At 41.6% G+C, this 22800-nt stretch overlaps 1 protein-coding gene across 1 annotated transcript in view; it reads left to right on the forward strand.

The window, feature by feature from the left end:
• Dpy19l2 (dpy-19 like 2) overlaps nt 1–22800 on the forward strand; it is a 47928-nt gene that overhangs the window by 11230 nt on the left and 13898 nt on the right. Inside the window, exons 5-14 of the mRNA XM_042695042.1 lie at nt 207–327; nt 4525–4618; nt 6402–6459; nt 7398–7489; nt 11178–11277; nt 14942–15019; nt 15695–15781; nt 17018–17077; nt 20170–20250; nt 22407–22508. Coding sequence (XP_042550976.1) covers nt 207–327; nt 4525–4618; nt 6402–6459; nt 7398–7489; nt 11178–11277; nt 14942–15019; nt 15695–15781; nt 17018–17077; nt 20170–20250; nt 22407–22508 — 873 coding nt within the window. The remainder of the gene's footprint in view (nt 1–206; nt 328–4524; nt 4619–6401; nt 6460–7397; nt 7490–11177; nt 11278–14941; nt 15020–15694; nt 15782–17017; nt 17078–20169; nt 20251–22406; nt 22509–22800) is intronic.

Genomic DNA, 22800 nt, shown 5'->3' on the forward strand with positions numbered 1-22800 from the left:
CCATTGCCTTTTAATCACTTATTTTTTGCATTTGTACCATAGGACTGATGATTGTGTGTATTCTACCAGAGAGAAATGATAGCAATTAGAGTCCAAATTTGCAAGGCCAAACACAGTTATAATAGAATTGTATCTTGGAACAGTTGCTTTTGTGAAGATGACTTACTTTCCTTCGTTATGTTGTTTTTTGTTTTTATCTTTTGTAGGTGGTCATAGCGTACTGGTACCGAATTTTCATGGGGATAATGCACTTGCTTGGGATAGAAGCCAAGACCTGCTGGAATGTCACAAGGCTGGAACCCCTCAACGAAGTGATGAGCTGTGAAGGCATGTCCCCTCCCCCCATCCTGGGAGCATGGGGACAGGGTCACCAATGTCTCCTTCGGAGTCTTATCAGCAACACTGTAAACACCTGGAAGTGACCTATGCATTGAGTGTCCTCAGGGCCAAAGGCCTTGTCCTTAGTAATTCGAGTAGAAATTGGAATATGAATGCTAGTATGCTCCAGTGCCAGGCAGTGCTGAGTGGAAGTCAGTCTTCTGTTTCAAAATAAGCACAAAGTGTTTTGGGTGACTTCAGAGTATGAATTTTGGGGAGACACTGAACAGTCAACTATATACTTCTAGGAGCTAATGGTTTTAGTGATGCATACACACCAGTAATCAGATAGACAGAGATTTTACACTCATAGACAATCAGAGACTGCATTGGAAATATGGGTTTGCCACATGTTCACAGCTTGTGAATAATTTGAATCAAACCCTTCCTGTGTATCTTCTGCATTGATGTTTTTGTCAAAAAGCCACTTTTGGAATTATTTGAGAGTTTTCCAGGACATGACACTGTCAGTTCTCTTTAAGAAGTCTGAGGCTACCGTGGAAACTCATGTTCAAAGCTCCCTCTGTCTCCTTGCTCAACCTTTGCACAATTGTTTGTGCTTTATCTCTGCAGACTCTCCATTGTCAGTACCTTCTATCTACATTATCTTTTGTGTCAGTCCTGGGACTTGAACTCAGGGCCTGGGTACTGTCCCTAGTAGCCCTCTACCACCTGAGCCACAGCTCCATTTGTGGCTTTTTAGCGGTTAATTGGAGATAAGAGTCTCATGGGCTTTCATGCTCAGGCCAGCTTTGAACTGTGATCTTCACAACTCAGCCTCTTGCATAGCTAGGATTACTGGAGTAATCTATACCTATATCAACATTTTTATACTCTTGTTTATTTTCCCTACACTTCCACTGTTTTTTTTAAATATATAAATGCAAAACCAGTGTTCAAAGAAGATGTCTGAAGAACAATTACACTTTTTTTTTTCCAAGGCAAAGGAACAAACCAAATGCCTCAGAGATTGAGAGGCATTTCTGTAATCATTCACCTAGAAAGCATAACGTTTTCTAAAATGTTGAAAATGATCACCTTCAATAGCTCTATTTAGCAGGCTTCTGGCGAGTGAACAGTTTAGTGTTTTTGGCACTGGGATACAATGAGACAGATGAGGTGTTAAGCCGTATCCTCAGAGAGTTTGTACCTGGATGAGGGTCATTAGCCATTACGTGTGATTACATGTAATAAGGATGTTAGAGGTAGCCGTAGACATATTTCAAGAAGAACCAGCATATTCAAAAGTCCTGGGGTAAGAGAAAAATGAAAAGAGTAGACTTCATGGAACAGAAAGAGAAAAAAATTGGTGGGAAATAATGTAAGGTCAGATCACAGGGGCTGGTTCAAAACGAGAGCCCCAGGGTTGACACAGTGACACATGCTGTTTAGCAGCTGTTCAGAGAGGAGATTTGTCGGGGAAGCTGGCCGGTGCCAGACAGTGAAGAGTCCTGTGATCTTAGCGAGCATGTGTGGGAAAGTTACAGAGGTATTTGGGGAAGTAGAATGTTTAAGGGAGAAGAGGGTGAGAGAGGGACAATGTAACTCAGCTTGGTGTCTAGTTTGAGGATCTGGGTCCCTTTAAATGGTCAGAAGCATGAAAGGTGCCAGGTTCGAGCCCCGACATTTCACTGTGAGTGTTTTAGTCGGAAATATGTAGGAGAGCTCCAAAGCAAACACTACCTGGGTTTAGGGATAGGAAGAAAGTTCCGGGCTGAGCAGTCGTGGATCCATCTTTATACAGAGAATAACTGTGAGCTGTGGATGCTGGAGACATAAGGAGAACACACAGATAGAAAAGGTTACAATGGCCAAGGTGGTCTTGTGTTGAAGAAGGGCACATTAGACCAGAGAAGTCATCAGAACACACAGTGGGGCTGAAGAAGCAGGCCCAAGTCACCAAGCCCAGCCTGCACATCTGGGCTCCAATCATTTGCATCCAAGGGACTTTGACAGATTACTTATTTCCTATGTTCTGTTCCTCCACCATAAAATATTTCATGCCAATTGATCTCATAAATTTTATCTGAGAATGACATGAAGTGATTACTACAAGACCCACATAGGAAGGATCATACATAGAAGCAGAATCTCATGAATGGAATCAAAAGCTGTGTATGCATACAAGCAGATCAAACAGCCAGAGCCACTCAGGTAGACAGAGGCACCGCCTTCAGAGCAAGGACCATGTGATATTCATCCAGGAGTCCTGAAAAGATAACATGAATGCAGTGGGTGTTGTCTGGGACCTCAGTAAGCAACAGTTCCAGACACTAGACAATAGTAACAGCTTCTAATCCAATGAGAAGCTCCCACAGCTCATTAGAGTGTAAAAATACTTTATTAAGAGACACATAAGTGGACCTAAATATACATGGCAGGGATCAAGGGGGTGGGTCAGCCGCTGACCCATCCCCACCTTAGTATTTGCGAGGCCTTGGGTTCAATGCCCCAGAACTGCAAAGCAAAAACAAAACAAAAATCAAACTGAAATAAAACAAAGCTCCCTCCCCCTCATACATACACACACACACACACACACACACACACCTCTAAGAAAGTTAGGGGGCTGGGAAGGTGGCTCAGTGGTAGAGCACTTGCCTTGCATGCCTGAGGCCCTGGGTTCGATTTCTCAGCGCCACATAAGCAAAAAGAAAAAAAAAATGAAAGTGGCACTTGGCTCAAGTGGTAGAGCGCTAGCCTTGAGCTGAAGAGCTGAGGGACAGAGCCCAGGCCCAGAATTCAGGCCCCACGACCGGACCAAAAAAATTTAAAAAAAGAAAGATGAAGATAGTTACAGGTATTAAAAGACAGCAGCATAGAATTCCATATATATATATATATATATATATAATGGAATATATATTTGTGTCACATATATATTTGTCACATATATATATGTCACATATATATATATATATATATATATATATATATGTCACATTTTCTTGATCCATGCATCTTCTGAGGGGCATCTGAGTTAGTTCCATATCTTAGCTATGGTAAATAATGCTACAATAAACATAGTTGTGCTGGTAGCTTTAGTATGGTCTTGTTTGTGATCATTTGGGTAAATGCCCAAAAGTGGATTGCTGAGTCATAGAGGAGCTCTATGTGGAGTCTCTTGAGGAACCTCCACACTACTTTCCAAAGTGGTTGAACAAGTTTACACTCCCACCAACAATGCAGTAAGGTTCCCTTCTGTCCACATCCCCTCCAGCATCTGTTGTTATTAGAGTTCTTGATTCTAGCCATTCTAACTGGGGTGAGGTGGAATCTCAATGTTGTTTTGATTTGCATTTCTTTTATGGATAGAGAAGCTGAGCATTTCTTCATGTGTCTATTGGCCATATTCTTATTTCCTCTTCAGAGAAGTCTCTCTTTAAGTTTTTAGTCCATTAATGACATCATCCCATTTGTAAGGAAATGGAAAGACTTGGAAAAAATCATATTAAGTGAAGTAAGCCAGGCCCAAAGAAACATAGGTCCCATGGTTTCACTTACTTGCAATAACTAATATACATCTAGGATAATCTTAGCAGATGAGCAGAATAGCCCAATAGCTACGTACATATGACTATATAAGATGATGCTAAGGGAAATGAACTCGAAGACATGGACACAAGAGGTTTTTCTTTGTTGTTGTTTTTAATATACTATGTGTTTTTTTTGTTTCTTTTGTATGTTATTCCTCCTATGTTATATCCTCTGTTATTACTGTATTTTATTTTGGTACCCTGATATTATATATACGCTTATTTGAATTAGGGAAGGGAAGGGGAACAACAGAATGGTGAGACAAAGGACAAGGGGAGAACCAATGCAACAGCGATATACACAAGACAGTATGCTGGAAACGATCTGTACAACTTGGGGGAGGGTAGGGAGGAGGGAAAATAGGAAAAAATTGAGGGAAGGGGTAACAAGGTTGACAAGAAATGTACTCATTACCTTACTTATGTAACTGAAACCCCTCTGTACATCACCTTGACAATAAAAAAGGGAAAATATTTAAACAAACAATAAGAAAGGCAGCAGCAATCAGAAAGGCAACTGTTCTTGACTCCCAGGCACTAAAATAGGCATGCCCGTGGTTTTGTAGGCATATGTTTGCTAACTACTGAATAACCTGTGTCTTTCTTAAAGGTCTGGGAGACCCTGCTTGCTTTTATGTTGGTGTGATTTTTATCTTAAATGGATTGATGATGGGACTGTTCTTCATATATGGCGCGTACCTCAGGTAAGCTCCTAATAGAGTGAGCTTGGAGAGGCTGGCTGATGCTTGTTGATCAGTTAGAGAAGACTAATGATGAATTGACTCATAGTAGTAACGTTTGTAGAACTATTTGATTATTTCTCCCCAAAGGCTTAACTAATATGATGTAGCCAGAGAACTGAGCTGCTGCTAAAAAGCAAGCCAGCAAGCAAACAAAAAACAATATCTTAAGCAGGGCACTGGTGGCTCATGCCTGTAATCCTAACTACTAAGGAGACTGAGATCTGAGGATCACGGTTCAAAGCCAGCTGGGTAACAAAGTCTGTGAGACTCTTATCTCTAATAAACCACCAGCAAATCAGAAGTGGTGCGGTGGCTCAAGTGGTAGAGTGCTAGCCTTGAGCTGAAGAGCTGAGGGACAGCGCCCAGGCCCAGAATTCAAGCCTCATGACTAACAAAAAAATCCAAAACAACAACAACAACAACAACAACAACAAAAACAGTATCTTAAGAGCAGCCCCACCACCTTTATCCTTGTAGTGATATTATTTCAAAATTAAGATTTTTTTGTAAAAACAAAGATTTTAATGAGACTACCTGTAGTTCATATGTCAAATTATATTAATATATAATATAATGTTCACATATATGAATATTTCAGTCATTTTAGGCATTCTAAATTACTGATAGACCTGTTAGACTTCTACCTTCATCTCCTAGTTACTCTAAATGCAGTTTCAAAAGACAAAATTCTTTGGGCCTGGGAAGGTGGCTCAGTGGTAGAGCGCTTGCCTTGCATGCATGAGGCCCTGGGTTCGATTCCTCAGCACCACATAAGCAAAAAGAAAAAAGCCAGAAATGGTGCTGTGGCTCAAGTGGTAGAGCGCTAGCCTTGAGCTGAAGAGCTAAGGGACAGCGCCCAAGCCCAGAGTTCAGGCCCCACGACCGGACCCCCCCAAAAAAGACAAATTCTGACTACTGTGGGTTTATTCAAAGAACGCAACACACACTCTGAAATGGCAGAGTTTAAATTCCTGTGAATAACTTACATATTTTATTTAAAAAATATATTAGATATAATGAATTATAAATGTACATAATAAAACATGCTAGATATAATATAACTGAGGTTACATTATACCCACACTGTCTGCTTGTATTTTTTGTTTTAATTGTGAAAATACTGTACAGAGGAGTTACAATTACATGGGCAAGATAATGAGTACATTTCTTATCAAGCATTGTAGCCTCTTCCTTTCCCCCTTCCCATCCCTTCCATCCTCTCCCCGCCCCCCACCCGATCCCCTCTCCCCCTGCCCACCAAAGTTGTAAAGTTCGTTTTCAACATAACGACTTGTACATCTCATTGTTGCAATGGATCCACCTGGATCCCTATTTAAACAATTTGTTTTTCCCCTTCCCCTCCACAAATTATACCCACATCAAATACAGTGAAAGCAGGGGTTATAGCGTGGCCGGGGGGGGGGGGGGGGCGGGCATACAAAGCAACAAAGAAATAATCTTATAAATGTGTTAGGAAGAATCGCATGAAAGAAAAAAAACCATTTGAATACATATCTTAGGGTTCATTTCCCTAACATCAACTTTATCTGACCTTTTCCGCTTGACTCAGACATATTCTGCTTGTATTTTTAAGACTAAAATACCAACTACATGGGAAGTATTTATTAGTATATGGCTTATGCCATGTTTTAAGTACAGAAAACTATAAATTTTAATTTCTGAGATGCTTTTGTGAAAAACTCACTGTATTTTCTGCAACTTACAATTTCTTTCTCTTCTCCAGTGGGACTCAGTTGGGTGGCATTGTTACAGTACTGTGCTACTTTTTCAACCATGGAGAGGTATGTTTTCTAGAGAATAATGTTTTAAGAAACAGGCTGTGTAGAAAGAAAGAAATATAATCAAATGGCATATAGTTACATAATACTGGTGACTTGACAATATTTTAAAGAACCTTCTGTTATTTAAAAAAAAAAAAGCCTATATTTCAGTTGTGTTGATCTAAAGCTTTAAATCACCAGAGCTTAAAAGAGATGAAAGGCTTTGTTTGGGGTCAATATAAACACAGACAGGGAAACACTGTAGTCAGGAGCCTTCTCCATAGGCTGTACCCACCTCCTTTCCTCCCGGCCTCTTGGAAGTTTCAAATTAGGAAAATGGAGGAGAGTAAGGTTGCGTTTGTTACTGGCATCCAGTCCCTGTACCATGAAGGTGAATTTCTCACTTGACATCTGTCTGCCTCTGCAACCTCAGCTTAAAAAAAAATACTTATGTGTGAAAATATTGCAATGAAACCTCTTTGCACAATAAATATATGCCAATAAAAAGAGGAAAAATAGATATACTGAATTTAGTGTGTGTGTGTGTGTATGTGTGTGTGTGTGTGTGTGTGTGTGTGCGTGTGTGTGCTGGCCCTGGGGCTTGAACTCAGGGCCTGGGTGCTGTCCCTGAGCTTTTTTTCCCTCAAGGCTAGTGCTCTACCATTTGAGCCACAGTGCCACTTGTGGCTCTTTTGTTGGTTAGTTGGAGGTAAGAGTCTCACGGAATTTGGGCTGGATCATTCTCTATTTGATGACCATGTCCCCAAACTAAGCAATCTCCAAACACAGATGCTCTGCTGGGCATCATGTTTAGAATGGGATGAGCCCAGAGCACTTGGCCCTGGCTAGTTCGTATGTTTAAGGCAATCCTATGTTAGCTGATTGGGGGAAGCTGGATAACGGGAACCCCTGGTTTTTCAAGGAGTAACATTTGTTGTGAACTGTTTTCCTAATTTCAGGCCACCCGGGTCATGTGGACGCCCCCGCTCCGGGAAAGCTTCTCTTATCCATTTCTTGTACTTCAGATGTATATTTTAACTAGAATTCTCAGGTAATTTTCAGCCATATAACAAAGCTTTGACCTACTGACTTATAACTACTAAATGTAGACTTAAAAAATGCTATTTGCAGAATAGATGAAGTGTAGAGTTAAGAAGATAGTCTAAAAGTTACTCTTATAAAAATTGATGTCCACTGAAGTGTCTAATAACAGTAATATGTTTTACAAATCAGAACGTGTATCCTTCTATTGTTTGCAGGGAGGAGAGGTTCTGAGAAACAATCACATTATTTTTCAAAGCTTAGGTACTCTGACTGATGGATTTCCCAACTTTGGTTTCGATGGAAAAAAACCACAGTTCTCCTCTGTGTGTCATGAAGGGCTCTGTGTGCAGTAAATCTAGAAATGCTGGGTTAGATACAGAATGGATGCATATATATATGTATAATATATTTGTGATTGATAGGCATTTTATACGTATTATATATATGTGCTTCTACACATCTCACGGGATTGTTTCTCTTGGACACTGTTTGGGATTGTTTTTGTATGCATTTTGGAAATTTAACAGGTCAGAGAAACAAAATGAAACAAGTGGCAGAACACTTTAAATAACTGTTTTGCAGAAATAACTCTCAAGGAATGTTTGTGAGTTCCATCACCGAGGAAAAATGACCTATATCTTCTCCACATTCCCAGGAAGCCTTATATACTTCATGTTCTAATTACTCAGTAGATTCTACCTTACATGAAGATGATTTGTGTGCACATTTCCTTCCTTCCTTCCTTCCTTCCTTCCTTCCTTCCTTCCTTCCTTCCTTCCTTCCTTCCTTCCCTTTCTTTCCTTTCCTTTCCTTCCCTCTAACTGTAAATTTGTGGATTATACATATATATATACAAACGTCTCTGCCACATTTATGTTTAAAATTCTCCCTAGACCCGATACGGTGGTGCCAACCTGCATTCCCAATAGACAGAGACAAGGGGATTGAGAGTTCAAGGCCAGCTTGGGTTATGTAGTGAGGCTGCATTTTTTTTTAAAGTACTGCCACTGGAAGCAGGAACCAAGCCACACTTGTCTCTGGAGCCTCAGAGCACGTGCATATCCTATGATGACTGAATGGAGGGGAGGAGGGCACCTAGGGCTGGTGGCTGGCGGTGAATCTCAAGGTTGCATGGGATGAAATGTCCCCCTGGGAGGACTGAGGAGTGTGACTGGGATGCCATTTGCTGTCCTCTGTATCTTAGTCAAAAGTCACTGTTTGCTGAAATATAAGATTACCACATGACTAGTGAATATTTTTGTGATATTACTAGACAATTTGAACATCTGCATTTTTGCTTCAGAAAACGTAACTACTCTTATACAGTCTTTGTCAAAAACCAAATAGAAGCTTTTCAAAAGGAGCAGTTATTGGTCCATTATTTGCACAAAAGGTTTGCATAATGTAAGTTAAAGATACTAGGTCTAACATGAAGAAATGTTCAACATCACTAGCCATAAAAGAAATGCAAATCAAAACAACATTGAGATATCACCTCACTCCAGTGAGAACGGCAAAAATCAAGAACTCTAACAACAACAGATGCTGGAGGGGATGTGGACAGAAAGGAACCTTAATTCATTGTTGGTGGGAATGTAAACTTGTTCAACCACTTTGGAAAGCAGTATGGAGGTTCCTCAAAAGACTCCACATAGAGCTCCCCTATGACCCAGCAATCCCACTTTTGGGCATTTACCCTAATGTTTACAAACAAGACCACACTAAAGCTACCAGCACAACTATGTTTATTGCAGCATTATTTACCATAGCTAAGATATGGAACCAACCCAGATGCCCCTCAGTAGATGAATGGATCAAGAAAATGTGGTATATATACACAATGGAATTCTATGCCTCCATCAGAAAGAATGACATTGCCCCATTTGTTAGGAAATGGAAAAACTTGGAAAAAATTATATTAAGTGAAGTAAGCCAGGCCCAAAGAAACGTAGGTCCCATGGTTTCCCTTATTTGTAATATCTAGTATATGTATGAGTCAAGCGGAAAAGGTCAGATAATGTGATGTCAGGAAAATGAACCCTTAGATGTGTATTTTAATGTTTTTTTCTTTCATGCATGTGTTTCTAACACATTTATAAGATTATCTCTTTGTTGCTTTGTATGTCCCTCCCCCACAGTATAACCCTTGCTTTCACTATATTTGATGTCAGTATAACTTGTGGAGGAGATGGGGAAAAACCAGTTGTTTAAGGATACAGGTGGACCTGTTGCAACAATGAGAAGTACAAGTTGTCATGTCCAAAACGAACTTTACAATGTTGGTGGGGGGGGGGGGGGGCTGGGGGGAGGGAGGAAGGAGAAGGATTGGGATTAGGGGGGGAGGGGGGAGGCTGGGAAGGGATGTGAAGGATAAACAAAGGAGGAGGCTGCAATGCTTGGTAAGAAATGTACACATTATCCTGCCCATGTAACTGTAACTCCTCTGTACAGTATGTTCACAAATAAAATTAAATTAAATTAAAAAAAAAAAAAAAAAAAGAAAAAACAAAAAAAAAAAAAAAAAAAAAAAAAAAAAAAAAAGATACTAGGTCTAATTAGGTAGCTGATAGAGAGAACACCACTCGATATTCAGACAGGAAAAGAAGTTTATTGTTTTACCGAGCTGCTGTCCCACCATGCATGGTGGAGACCACCTGGCTGAAAAGGGGCGAGCGGAGGGCTGACTTGAGTTGAAGTAGGGAAGGGATGGAGAGAAGGTGTGGCCAGGTGAGGGAAGGTGTGGCCACACTGGATGTGGATGTGACCTCAGGATCTGGGACCCTAGCTTGGCCTGATGGGAGGTATGACCTGGGCAGCCCAGGATGTGATGTGGGAGGAGAGGGAGATTACTGTCTCCAGGTGTGCCAGTTACCTAGGTGACACAGGTTCTGGGCAGAGGCTTGGCCAAGAGGAGAGAGGAGTCTGTCTTGCCTTCCCAGGGCAGACCTTACAGTTTTCATTTCTTTCTTTCTTGTCTTTTCTTTTTAAAGATACTAAACTCTCCTGTGGTGACAGGCATTGCTTACCAACAATGTTGCAGACTCTAACCTTCATCAGTAGTAACACAACTGTATTCCAGAATTGCCTTCTAATTGGTTGCTTTAGAATGTTTTCCTTAATTATTTGCCTGTTACCCTATTCTCCCTGTTTTCAGAAACATAAAAGTGGTAGGTTGGGGCTGGGAAGGTGGCTCAGTGGTAGAGTGCTTGCCTTGCATGCCTGAGGCCCTGGGTTTGATTCCTCAGCACTACATAAACAAAAAGAAAAAAGCCGGAAGTGGTGCTGTGGCTCAAGTGGTAGAGTGCTAGCCTTGAGCTGAAGAGCTGAGGGACAGCGCCCAGGCCCAGAGTTCAGGCCCCATGACCGGACCAAAAAAAAAAAAAAAGTGATAGGTGACCGAAAACTGCTGCTCTGCAGACAGGAGGAACTTTGAGGCCATAGTGCTCAAGTCTTACATTTTTAATGGCATACAGATTTACAGGGAAAGAAACTTTTGCACTGAAAATGGGTAATGCAGGTTTTTTTTTAATGGCCCAGATATCTGCAATTCTTTTCAATGAAGCCATTTTCAGAGCTCATTATATTTTCTTTGTGTTGGGTCAAAGGCCATTTTGTCCTTTTGTAAGAATTCTGCATTGCTGGGAGATGGCCCACCTTCATAGCAGAACTGGCTGGTGCCTTTTCTCTCCATGCAGGTCCTCGTTGGGTCAAGAGAAGTATTACCTCGCTCTCTGCCTGGCCAATACCGCCTTCATGCTCCCCTGGCAGTTTGCCCAGTTCATACTTTTCACACAGGTAAGATGGCTTTATGCTCAGTTAAGTAGCCGTAGGGGGGGTGTGAAAAACCTCCCAGTGGATCTGTGCATATCTCTTTTAGTTCTGTAAGTTACTCCCTCAAACATGCTCACACAGCAAGGTGTACACAGTTGTCATGCATTCCTTTTATTCTTTTTTTTTCTGTCAGTTGTGGGGCCAGAACTCTGGGTCTGGGTGCTGTTTCTCAGCTCTTCAATCAAGGCGAGCGCTCTACTAAATTGAGCCACAGCACCACTTCCAGCTTTTTCTGCTTATGTGGTGCTGAGGAATCAAACCCAGGGCCTCATGCATGCAAGGCAAGCACTGTACCACTGAGCCACATTCCCAGCCCATTCCTTTCATTCTTATGACATGTTGCTACGTAATGCTATTGTTGCTTTTGGCTGTGGTGGAATAGTGGTAGGATCTTTTGTTTGTTTGTTTTTGTTGGTCGTGGGGCTTGAACTCTGGGCCTGGGCACTGTCCCTCAGCTCTTCAGCTCAAGGCTAGTGTACTTGAGCCACAGTGCCACTTCTGGTTTTCTGAGTTGTTTATTGGAGATAAGAGTCTCATGGACGTTCCTGCCCGGGCTGGCTTTGAACCGAGATCCTCAGATCTGAGCCTCCTGAGTAGCTAGGATTACAGGCGTGAGCCACCTGCTGTTTTGGGGTTTTGATGGGGTTGGTGTTTTTAGCGTTCACATTTTTTGTGTCTTTTCCTTTTAGGTATATCTTTGGTAAGTTGTGCATAATTAGTCTTTTAGAAAAGGGTAATTATCTATTACCGCCTTTTAATTGGGTCATTCAGCCCAGTTGATGTCATGACTGATATGCAAAGCGAAACTATTGGTATTACTAGGAAATCACCATGAGTAATGATGCCAGTAATTAGCATTCTCCTACCTGGGCAGTTGTCTTCCATTCTGGTCCTTCCGCAGACCTTTCCTGTGCCATTGCAAACCTCGATGTCTTCAAGCTCTTTGCTCTGCCGATGGATTTCCAGTGGGCAGAGGGGCCTTACACAGCCTGGGTCTGATGAAATATAAGATTACCAAGTGCCTGTTGAATGCTTTGTGATGTTACTAGGCAATAGACATAAAGTCCCTTAAGTTATGCAAACTTGGAGCGCCATCTTCCTTCCAGGCTGCTTGGAGGGCATTGCAGGGTCTGCACATCGGCTACAGCCTATCTGGGCATGGGTGCACTACTCTGTGCAACAACTTCCTTCCACCAGTTCCTAGGGGGAGATGCTGGGGAATGAAGCAAGTGACAGAAAAGTTTGGCTGCTGTCCCTCTGCCCCATGCTCACCCTCCAAGGAGCTATGTGCTTCCTCCTCCTTCCCAGCAGGAGTCCTCCCACAGAACCGGATCAAATCTCACTGCTGTGTTGAGCATGGTTCCCTTCTTCACCCCGCCCCCCATTCGACCCTGAGTTTCAGGATTGCCCTGCTCTAAGCTCTGTCTGAGTACAGTTTACTCCTTTCTCTTAGAGGTTGAAGTAGTCTGACTGCCTACATTTTTTTCCTCTTCATGTCCTCATCTGAGCTTGTCTTTTCCTAAAGCCAGTGGAGATGGTCCACCAGGACACAGGAAAGACACAGGAAGGTGTCTGCAATTTGCCCTCCCTCCTTAGATATTTCCTTCTCTCCCTTTATCCCCTTCCCTTCTCTCCCTCCTTCTCTCCCTCCCGCCCTCCAAGATCCAGACTTGAACTTGGTATCTGATGCTTTCGCTTATTGGCTACTACTTGACCAACTGAGCCACACATCCACATCTAACCTCCTCTCCTGACGTTTCTTTACTATGCTTTTGTTTTTGTTTTGAGACACGTTCTCTTTAAATAGCCCAGGTTGGCTTTGCCCTCAAAACTCTTTGCCTCAGTTTCCCAGTGCTGGGACTTACAGGCACACTTCCTGGTTCTTATTCTCTTTAAACCTCACAAATCACATCATTATTTTTATTTTTTGTCAGTTGTGGGGCCTGAGCTCTGGGCCTGGGCACTGTTCCTGTGCTCTTCAGCTCAAAGTGAGAGCTCTACCACGGGAGCCACAGCGCCACTTCTGGTTTTCTAGTGGTTGATTGGCGATAAGAGTCTTACGGCTTTTCCTGCCCGGGCTGGCTTTGAACTGTGATCCTCAGATCTCAGCCTCGTGACTAGCTAGGATTATAGGCTTGAGCTATCCTTGCCCGCCACATCTTTATTCTTTAAGACAGGAAACTTGGTTAGGTTTCACATGTTTCTTCTTCCGTTAATTTTTGTATCCTTCCTGGGTCTGTTTCCACATGGGATTTTATGTCCAGAGAATGCCCACCACCTATTAGCGTTTTCCTTTTGCGTAGAACTGATGGTGACAGGGGCTGGGAAGATGGCTCAGTGGTAGAGCGCTTGCCTTGCATGCCTGAGGCCCTGGGTTCAATTCCTCAGCACCACATAAGTAAAATGAAAGTAAAATGAAAAAAGTTGGGGGGCTGGGAAGGTGGCTCAGTGGTAGAGCGCTTGCCTTGCAATGCATGAGGCCCTGGGTTCGATTCCCCAGCACCACATAAGCAAAAAGAAAAAAGCCGGAAGTGGTGCTGTGGCTCAAGTGGTAGAGTGCTAGCCTTGAGCTGAAGAGCTGAGGGACAGTGCCCAGGCCCAGAGTTCAGGCCCCAAGACCGGACCCCCCCCCCCCCAAAAAAAAAAAAGAACTGATGGTGACAGTTTTGCTTGTTTTTTACTTGAGTCCTTCATCTTTGAAAGATACGCTCTCTAGGCGTGTAATTCAAGGTTAGATGAAATTCGCATTTGTTTATCTTGGTGTTGTGCAAATGTCGACCCACTATCCTCTCCCCCCTCTCTCATGAGAGGTTCATTAAACATGTCATCATTATTATTTTGAAGACATTTTTTCCCTACCTTCCCACACCTTCCATCCTCATCCCCCACTGAGCACCTTCAACATATCTTGCATCCATTTTATTTGTTACAATCACTTAACCAATATTGATTTCTTATTTCAATTCATGCTGTGTGGTGCAGGCTTATGTGTTTTGACAAATACACAGAGGAATGAACCCACCACCGTTGTCCTGTTCAGAACAGTTCTTTTGGAATCCCACCGTGTGATACAGAATATTGTCTATGACCCACAGTCGCAGCCTGTGAACTTGTGTGTTTTTTGTTTGTTTTGATAAACTGTGACGGAATTGTCAGAGGACAGTTCAGCTTGGCAACAATGAAGTTCCTCTGTCTTTCCAGTTCTTTTGTTGAATCTTCAATTGTCTGGTCACAGTTTGCTCGTCCCTTCCCTTTTGAAGCCATTATGGTCCTTCCAGTCCTTGATGACTGAATGTGTCAAGACAACTGCTTGCCTTCCGGGCCTCTCAGCCTCCTGCCCACCACAGGTAGCTGCCTCAAGGGGAGCTGGCAGTTCTGGGAGAGAAGGAAATCAGATGTCAAGTCCATCCCCGGGTCTGTCTTCCTCAGCTCTATTCATCTTATTAACAATTTCAGACAGCTGTGTTTTTCTGTATTAAATATTTCCTAGAACCTAGAGCGTTCTCAGTGGGACAACTGGTTCAAATTCCTCTCGTTAGAGATATAATCAGGATCATAATATAAAATGGCATACAAGTTTAAAAAATATTTTTCCACATTTTCACTTGCACATTTCTTTAAATTTCAGATAGCCTCATTATTTCCCATGTATGTGGTCGGATACATTGAGCCAAGCAAATTCCAGAAGATCATTTATGTGAACATGGTAACATTTAAAAAAAATTATAAGTGACATGTTAGAATAAATTCTCAGAGTCTGTCAAACACAACTAACTATTTTCCGGGGCACTTTCTGGGATGGTAGCAATGACATGGTTGTGACAGTGTTTAGAAAGGAAAGTGGACACATACAATTTGCACGTTATACTTTCAATGGCACTGCCGGTGTATTGTACTCCTTAAAGCCTTAATGTTTTTTTTTTATTTCTGTATCCTATTATTGTCACTGGTTTTGAAACTGCCTTTCTCCCTTACTGTCAGAGATTTTTTTAAAAACACTTTTGCATGAGTGTGACACTATGCAACTAAAATTTTATAGTGTTGCTTCTTTTTTGGGTTTTAGTCAAAGTGAAGTTCGGCAAGCTCATATTTGTAACTAAGTCCTTCTCATGTTATTCCATCATTGAAACTACAGAAATAACAGAGTTCGAGAAAAATCTTCCTTTATATTTTTGCAAGTTAACAGATGGGGAGGGAAGGGCGAATTCTACTCTGTGGAATAAATGATCTTGAACTTTAATACCTGGCAGTGAGTTAGAGTTCTATGATGTACATTTGTCTTCTCTGCACACCTGTGTGTTGAGATACAGCTTCATTCTCCTTGCATGTACTGTATGGGCACGTCACAATTACTGAGCATGTTTTATATTTCCTTTCTCAGGTTTCAGTTGTCCTCTGCTTCATTTTGATGTTTGGAAATCCAATGTACTTAACTTCTTATTATTCCTCATCTCTGCTGATGACATGGGTGAGTGCGTGTTGAACTCAGGAAGTGTCCCTTGTAAACCTGTCCAGTAGCAGGTTTATCTGCCTGATGGAAGTGTAGAAGCATAAATAGGAACCTTCTTCTGGTTATCGTTTGTGTGAAACCCTTCCCCAAACACGGCTTTCTCTCTGCCTTGCCACTGAAAAATAGCATAATATAGTTCAACATTTTTAAGGTAGTATCGTAGTTAATATTTTAAAAAATAATCACGAGGAAATTCGACTTACCTGAAAAAAAAAAAGCGTACTATAATCATGACTTATTTTCTAGTAAACCACTCTTGTGGGCTATTTAGCACATCCTGGTGACACAACTATTGTCCCAAACAATATTGTCAAATCCCTTTCCAGACTCTGGTCCTTTCTTTTAATGTATTCCCCCTGTGGGTGCTTCGTCTCTCAAGTTTGGATTTGATCTTTGGGAAATGAGCAAATGCTTATAAAATAAAATAGAGGGCAGGCCTGGGCAATCCAGATCTTGATCAAAACATGCGACGTTGCCAAAGGATTGATTTCCTGGCACCTGGGACTGAATGGTCTCTGGTTGCCATTTCCAAAGTGCATTTCCAAGCTGCTTCCAGCAGTGCTAGAATAACGAAAGCAAGTACAGCACTTCTGTACCTTCCTCTCACCAATGACCCTCACCTGGCCAGGTTACTCACCTTAGTCAAGTGGGGACTGAGCCAGGCTGAGAACTGCTTCTCACACCCTAGATTCTGCACTAGATCCCCGTGGTGAGAGGTGCTGCCACCTGCTGGCCACCAGTGGAATCACTAGGTGCTACTCAGGTTATGGCGTGGTTGTTTCCTCCTCTTCCTTTTTAATCTAACAATGATAACCCTTTTCACCTTCCCTCTCACACACAACAAAAACCTCACACATGTTCGTCTCCATGCTGCGTTCTTTTCCATGCCGTGTCACTTTCAGAGTGACAAGGTGGGACCCCCACATTCTCTGCCTCCTCAGAGAAGTTATCTGGGTAACATGCCCAGTGTGACTCGGAAAGTACTGAATGAAGTAAGAGGTGAGGTTTTCATGCACCACGCATTTAGCTCTCACTTCCAAGAAACTCACCATGGCCCAAATTTGACAAGTTCACCAATGAAGGATGAAAATGGCTGGAGTTTATATGGAAGGGTATGGCGCTGTAATTTTTATCATACGTTGATTTCATATGTCATAATATGTGTTAATTTTGTTTTTTAAAAATGTATTTCAGGCAATTATACTAAAGAGAAGCAAAATTCAAAGGATGGGAGTGTCTGAACTCAACTTTTGGGTGAGGTTCAGTGTATTTAACACAATACTTTATTAACAAGTGTTAATTAAAACATTTCCATGCACGCACATAATGTACCTAGATGGTACACACCCCTCCTCTGTCTTATCTCCTTCCCTTCCCTTCCCTCTCCCACATCCTTAGTGGTCCTCATACTTTCATGTCCTTTTCCCTCTAAATTCCATAACTATGAGAGAACAGTGATTCTTGTCTTTAGAAGACTTTCTTCTTCATTTGTTTTGTTTTGATCTCTCCTCTCCTCCCCTCCTCTTCCCTCCCCTCTCCTCCTCTTTTTTCTTTCTTTTTTCTTTTTTCCTTCCTTCCTTCCTTCCTTCCTTTCTTTCTTTCTTTCCTTCTTTCTTTCTTTCTCTTTTTCTGTATTTTTTCTCTCCCTTTCTTTCTGTACCATGGTGTTGAAATCAAGACCTCACACACACTAGGCAAGTCCCCTACCACTTGTGTCATCCCCCAAGTTCTTTTGCTTTTAGATTTTTGGAAAGAGTCTCACATCCTCCTTCTATGGGAGCCTCCAGATTAGCTGAGATCACAGACCTCCACCATCAGGCCCCAAAGCTTTTGTTTGATGATTGCTCTTCTGAATGGTATGAGACAGAATCTCAGTGTGGTTTTGAACTGCATGTCCCTGATGGCTAAAGATGGTGAACATTTTTTTCATGTGTTTATTTTCTGTTTTTGCTTCTTCTTTTGAGAACTATCCATTTAGTTCATTTGCTCATTCATCAAGTGGATTGTTGATTCTTTTGGTGTTTGAGTTTTGGGGGTTCTTTATATAGTCTAGAAATTATCCCTCTGTTGGATGTATATTAGGTGCAGATTTATTTCCCAGTTCTGCAGCACCATTTGTTGAAGAGGCTGCCTTATATTCCAGTGCATATTTTTGTCTCTCTTGGCAAGAATCAGACAGCTGTAGCTGCCTGGGCTTGTTTCTGGTGTTTAATTCTATCCCACTGGTCTACAAGTCAGTGTCTGTGTCAGTACCGTTTTGCCTTTTCTTTGCTCTTTCTGGAGATGCATCCAGCATTGTGCCTCAGGATTGCTTTGGCTTTTGGGGTTTTCATAATGTACACACTGGCAGCCACCAAGGCCATCTGTTCATGGACGTCTATGCAGTGGCCCCAGTGGGGATGGATGGATCGTCAGGCTCACTGACATTAGGGCAGCCAAGATAATCTCTCTGCTTCACAACTCTGGTGTTCCCACCCTCCAACGAATGACAAGAGGATGGAGAAGTAGCTTCTTCCATGGACAGCCAAGGTGAGGACCGAGAAGAAGCCATCAGGTAAATTCAACTGACCAGAATGGCGTGACGCTGATCCTGAAGACTAAATTGTCATCGTCACAACCATACTGAAAAGAAGGCTAGGATTGCTCCACCAAACAATGAGGGGACCCTCTGCTGGACTAGAACCCATAGCCTCTACTCCAATACCCAGAATGAACCGGGCTCAGTAGAAAACCACTGGTCACAATAAGAGTGAGGAAAATAAGTTAAACAAGGAAAGGTGATTGACGGATGTCAGCAGTGAGATGAATAAAATGGTGGTATTTTTTGAAGACTACAGTCTTTTCACTAATTCCTTAAATCATATATAATTTATGGAATATGATGTGATAATTCAAGACATGCATACAGTGTTATCAGGGTAGTTAGCATTGTTTGATTAGCGTGTACTTGTATGAATTTCTGGGGTAGAATGAACTTTCAGTATGTGTATATAGTATATGCCGAGCAAATCCAGATAATCAACATTTTTATCTCCGTACTACCTTGTGCTTTATTCAGGTTTTGTTTCTGCACAAGAGATCTCTTCTGCTTTCTGAGCTTCTCCCTCTCCCTCTCTCTTCCTCTCTATATGTCTGTATGTCTCTCTTTCTCTCTCTCTCTCCAGTCAGAGATTATCTTTTGACATTGTTTGCATCTCACTTTTGCTTCTCACTGCCCCTGCTGGATGCCTAACTTCCCCTTGCAGCCTCCTCTGCCATTTACTAGGTCTTGGCCAGGGGGCACTATTCTGTCTCTCCTCCATCTTTTCTTTCTAGGAAGAATGCTTTCCTGAGCTTCATGTCTTTTATCCACGCCATTTTTAACTCAAGGTGCTGGAAAGTCCATTCCCAGTCACCCAAGGCTTCAGAGAAAGTTCAGTGTTGAGTCAATCACTCCCTTCTCTTTGTGCTGTGGAGGTCTCCCCTCATTCTCCAGAAAGGCTTAGATGAGGAACTTGCTCTCCGACGCTGTTGTTGTTTTCTACTTGCAGCAACTGTGAAGTTCATAGTTGTCTGTCTTCTGCTTCTGCTAGTCTAGTCGGGTGACATGTGTGGGGCTTTGAGTTTAGATGGCTGCCATTTTCCCAAGGCTTTCCAGGAGTCTATGTGTGCTTAAGGCAAGGGGAGTCAAAACATGAACAACCACAAACACATGAGCACCTCCTTGTCAGTTTTAGTGCGTAATTCTCTTTTAGGAAAGAGAAAATTCTCTTTTGTAAAGAAGAGTTTTGGAAATGGAGGTATGACTCAAGTGGTAGAGCCATGAGCTTACATGACAGTGCCCAGGCTCAGAGTTCAAGCCCTAGTACTAGCCCATGCACAAGTGCGTGAGCGCATGCATGTGCACACGTGTGGGCACACACGCTCACACACACATATACTCACACACATACACACACACACACACACATATACTCGCACACATACACACGACAAAATTTTCAAATTATTTTTCTATTCTTAAAGAGGGACTCATGAATTGTCTTTCTACAAAAGTAGTAGAAGTTTTAATGTTGTAAATAAACATATAATCCCTATCCATTGCAGATTGAAAAGAAATAACTTTCTACAATGTCCTTTGGACTCTATAATATATAGGCTCTCCTGTTACGCATTTTATAGCAGTGTCATCAATTTCACTTATTTCCTGAACAACAGAACTTTCTACAGCAGCATCCTTTCCTCTGAGCCCAGCATCCATACTTAACACCGCTTGTAGGAGTAAACTCTATATCATGTTATGTACCACTGAACATTTTAGTTGTTTACTGTCATTTTTAACTCTGGGCTTCCATTTTGTTTTCTAGCTTGTTCAAGGCGGCTGTTGGTGGTGTGGAACCATCATTCTGAAATTTCTGACATCTAAAGTCTTTGGTGTCTCAGACCATGTAAGTTCTTCCCAGTTACACAAAAAGCTGCCAAAAGCATGGATTAAAAATCTCAAAAATGCTCATCTCTTCATTCAACAGAGGTTTCCATTTCTTTGTTGTTCCTGTCCACTTGGTTACAAGCATGGGCCAATGCATTCAGCTTGCCCTCTATAGAGACAGAATCTTAGGGACTTTTCTGCCTAAAGTCTCAATCCTCCTATTCTCAGCCTCCTAATTAGCTAAGATTATAAATTGGAGACACTAGTGTCTGGCTAGAGGCTTCCATTTCTTCAAGGTCCCAAGCTAGTTAGTGATCATGATAAAACCTGAAGTGATGTTTTCACCTCTAGAATGAAAAGTGTCCATGAACGCTTGATATTTGAGGGGAAGAAAATATTATTCCTAGTGCTTTCTTTAGTACTTAATGTTTCAAGTAAATTACAGTCATTTGTTTCAATGATAATTTCTCAATTTATTGTGGATATTAACATATTAGCACTTCATACTCAGCTTTCAAATAAAAACACTTAAACATCTCAATATCATTCTATTTACTTATAATTGTAGACTAAAATTAAGGTGTGATTTGATATTTGGAAGACTTACTATATAAGAAGAAAATATTAGAAGTCTCTGTTCTCACTTCCTAGAAAACATGTGGCTTTTCTGTTTGTTTTATGCTAATGTCTTATATAGTGGCTGTGGGCAAGGCCGAACTTCTTACTTAATTAACTAGCTAGGGATGAAAAGCACTGCATGAATTTACATTTGGTTCTAGCATTTTATGTTGAAATATAGGCATTTGTGAGTATATTGTACAATAATGTAGTAAGAAGTTTACTAAATAGTGCCATCCAATCACAGCTTTGTCTAATACAGAAACTGTCAACTTTATCACAGGATTATAGGATGCCCTCAGCAACATCAAGCGGTGGCCTTTCCAACAAAAATGTAGGGTACTGATGGCTCACACCTGTAATCCTAGATACTCAGGAGGCTGAGATCTGAGGATTGCCATTCAAAACCAGCCAGGCAGGAAAAAGTCCATGGAGCTCTTATCTCCAATTAGCCACCAGAAAAATAGAAGTGACACTGTGGCTCAAAGTGGTAGAGTACAAGCCTTGGGTGAAAAACCTCAGGGACAACACCCAGGCCTTGAGCTCAAGCCCCATGATGGACAATTTTTTTTTAATGTAGGCAGGTTCACTTCAATGTCAGCTCCCATTTGCTATTTATTGCTAGCTAAGAGTGACTAGTGGCTTGTTGTGCTGAGTGTATTCATTGTTATTCTCTAGTATGCTGGATCCATTTTTCTTCCTTTCTTTTTATTCTTACCTTTTACTTTTGTAGACTATTTTATGAGAAACTATTTTTCAGATCTTCTAAGTTATTTATTTGTCCACGGAGTTGGTCTGTGATTTTGTGATTTTTCTTCCTGAATTGGTCAATATTGTCACCCAACTCTTTACAAACTTAAAATAATAGTTTACTTGCCAAGTATCTTGGTGGGGGGGCGGGCGTGGAGGGAGCCTAGCTCTCTGAAAATACAATGGAAATAATTATCTCCCTGACAGCAGGCAGTAAGAAAATAGAAGTAGAAAAATGGAATGTCCACTTTGAGTGTGGCTGGTGGTGTGAATTTTTCAGGCCATGGAGATAAATAAGGGAAGGTGGATTATTGTGTGCCATTGTGTCCTTAAATGTGTGTCTGAGACGTGGCCAGAAGAAAGACAGTCAGCACAGGAGTCTTGGTGGACCTGATGATATGGGGAAAGTTTGTGTATGATTTGCAGTGTGTGATGGGAGGTGAGACAGAATGGGCTGGCTTCCAGGAGGAGAATGATCCAGTGATGAAATCTCATGATGAAATACCAGTCATTTCACTCCAGCCAGTGTCTACTCTGGTTTTATCATTTTCTCTGCTTAGTTTTCCAGCCTACTTTTGCTGTTTTTTTTCTTTTGGTGTGTCCCTTCGTTTTTTTTTTTTTTGTTTGTTTGTTTGTTTGTTTTATGTCAGCTCAGAGAAAATCTGGTTCGCTGCATGTTGGTTTGCTTTTGAGACGTGTCTGTGTAACTTTGGGTTGACCTGCTGTGTTTTTTACTCTGACAGCAAATTAGTTCTCATTGATCACAGTCATAGCTGCAACCTGAATTTTTTCTTCCTTTACATCCAGATTCGCCTGAGCGACCTGATAGCTGCCAGAATCTTAAGGTACACAGACTTTGACACCTTGATCTACACCTGCGCTCCTGAGTTTGACTTCATGGAACGGGCGGTATGGATGTTTGTGTTCTTTGGTGTGATTTTTCCTTCCTCTTCTGCAGCTGTGATGAGGTTGTGCGCCTTCCTTTTACTTTAAACATGAACCCTTTTGTTTTTAAACAGAAATACCAAACTTGTTTCTTATTTCATTTATTTTTATTTTATTTTATTTTTATTTATTTATTTATTTATTTTTGGGTCTGGTCGTGGGGCCTGAATTCTGGGCCTGGGCACTGTCCCTCAGCTCTTCAGCTCAAGGCTAGTGCTCTACCACTGGAGCCACAGCGCCACTTCCGGCTTTTTTC

The sequence above is a fragment of the Dipodomys spectabilis genome, unplaced genomic scaffold (genome assembly GCF_019054845.1).
Source record: "Dipodomys spectabilis isolate Male_0828 unplaced genomic scaffold, ASM1905484v1 ptg000178l, whole genome shotgun sequence".
Taxonomy (NCBI): Eukaryota; Metazoa; Chordata; class Mammalia; order Rodentia; family Heteromyidae; genus Dipodomys; species Dipodomys spectabilis.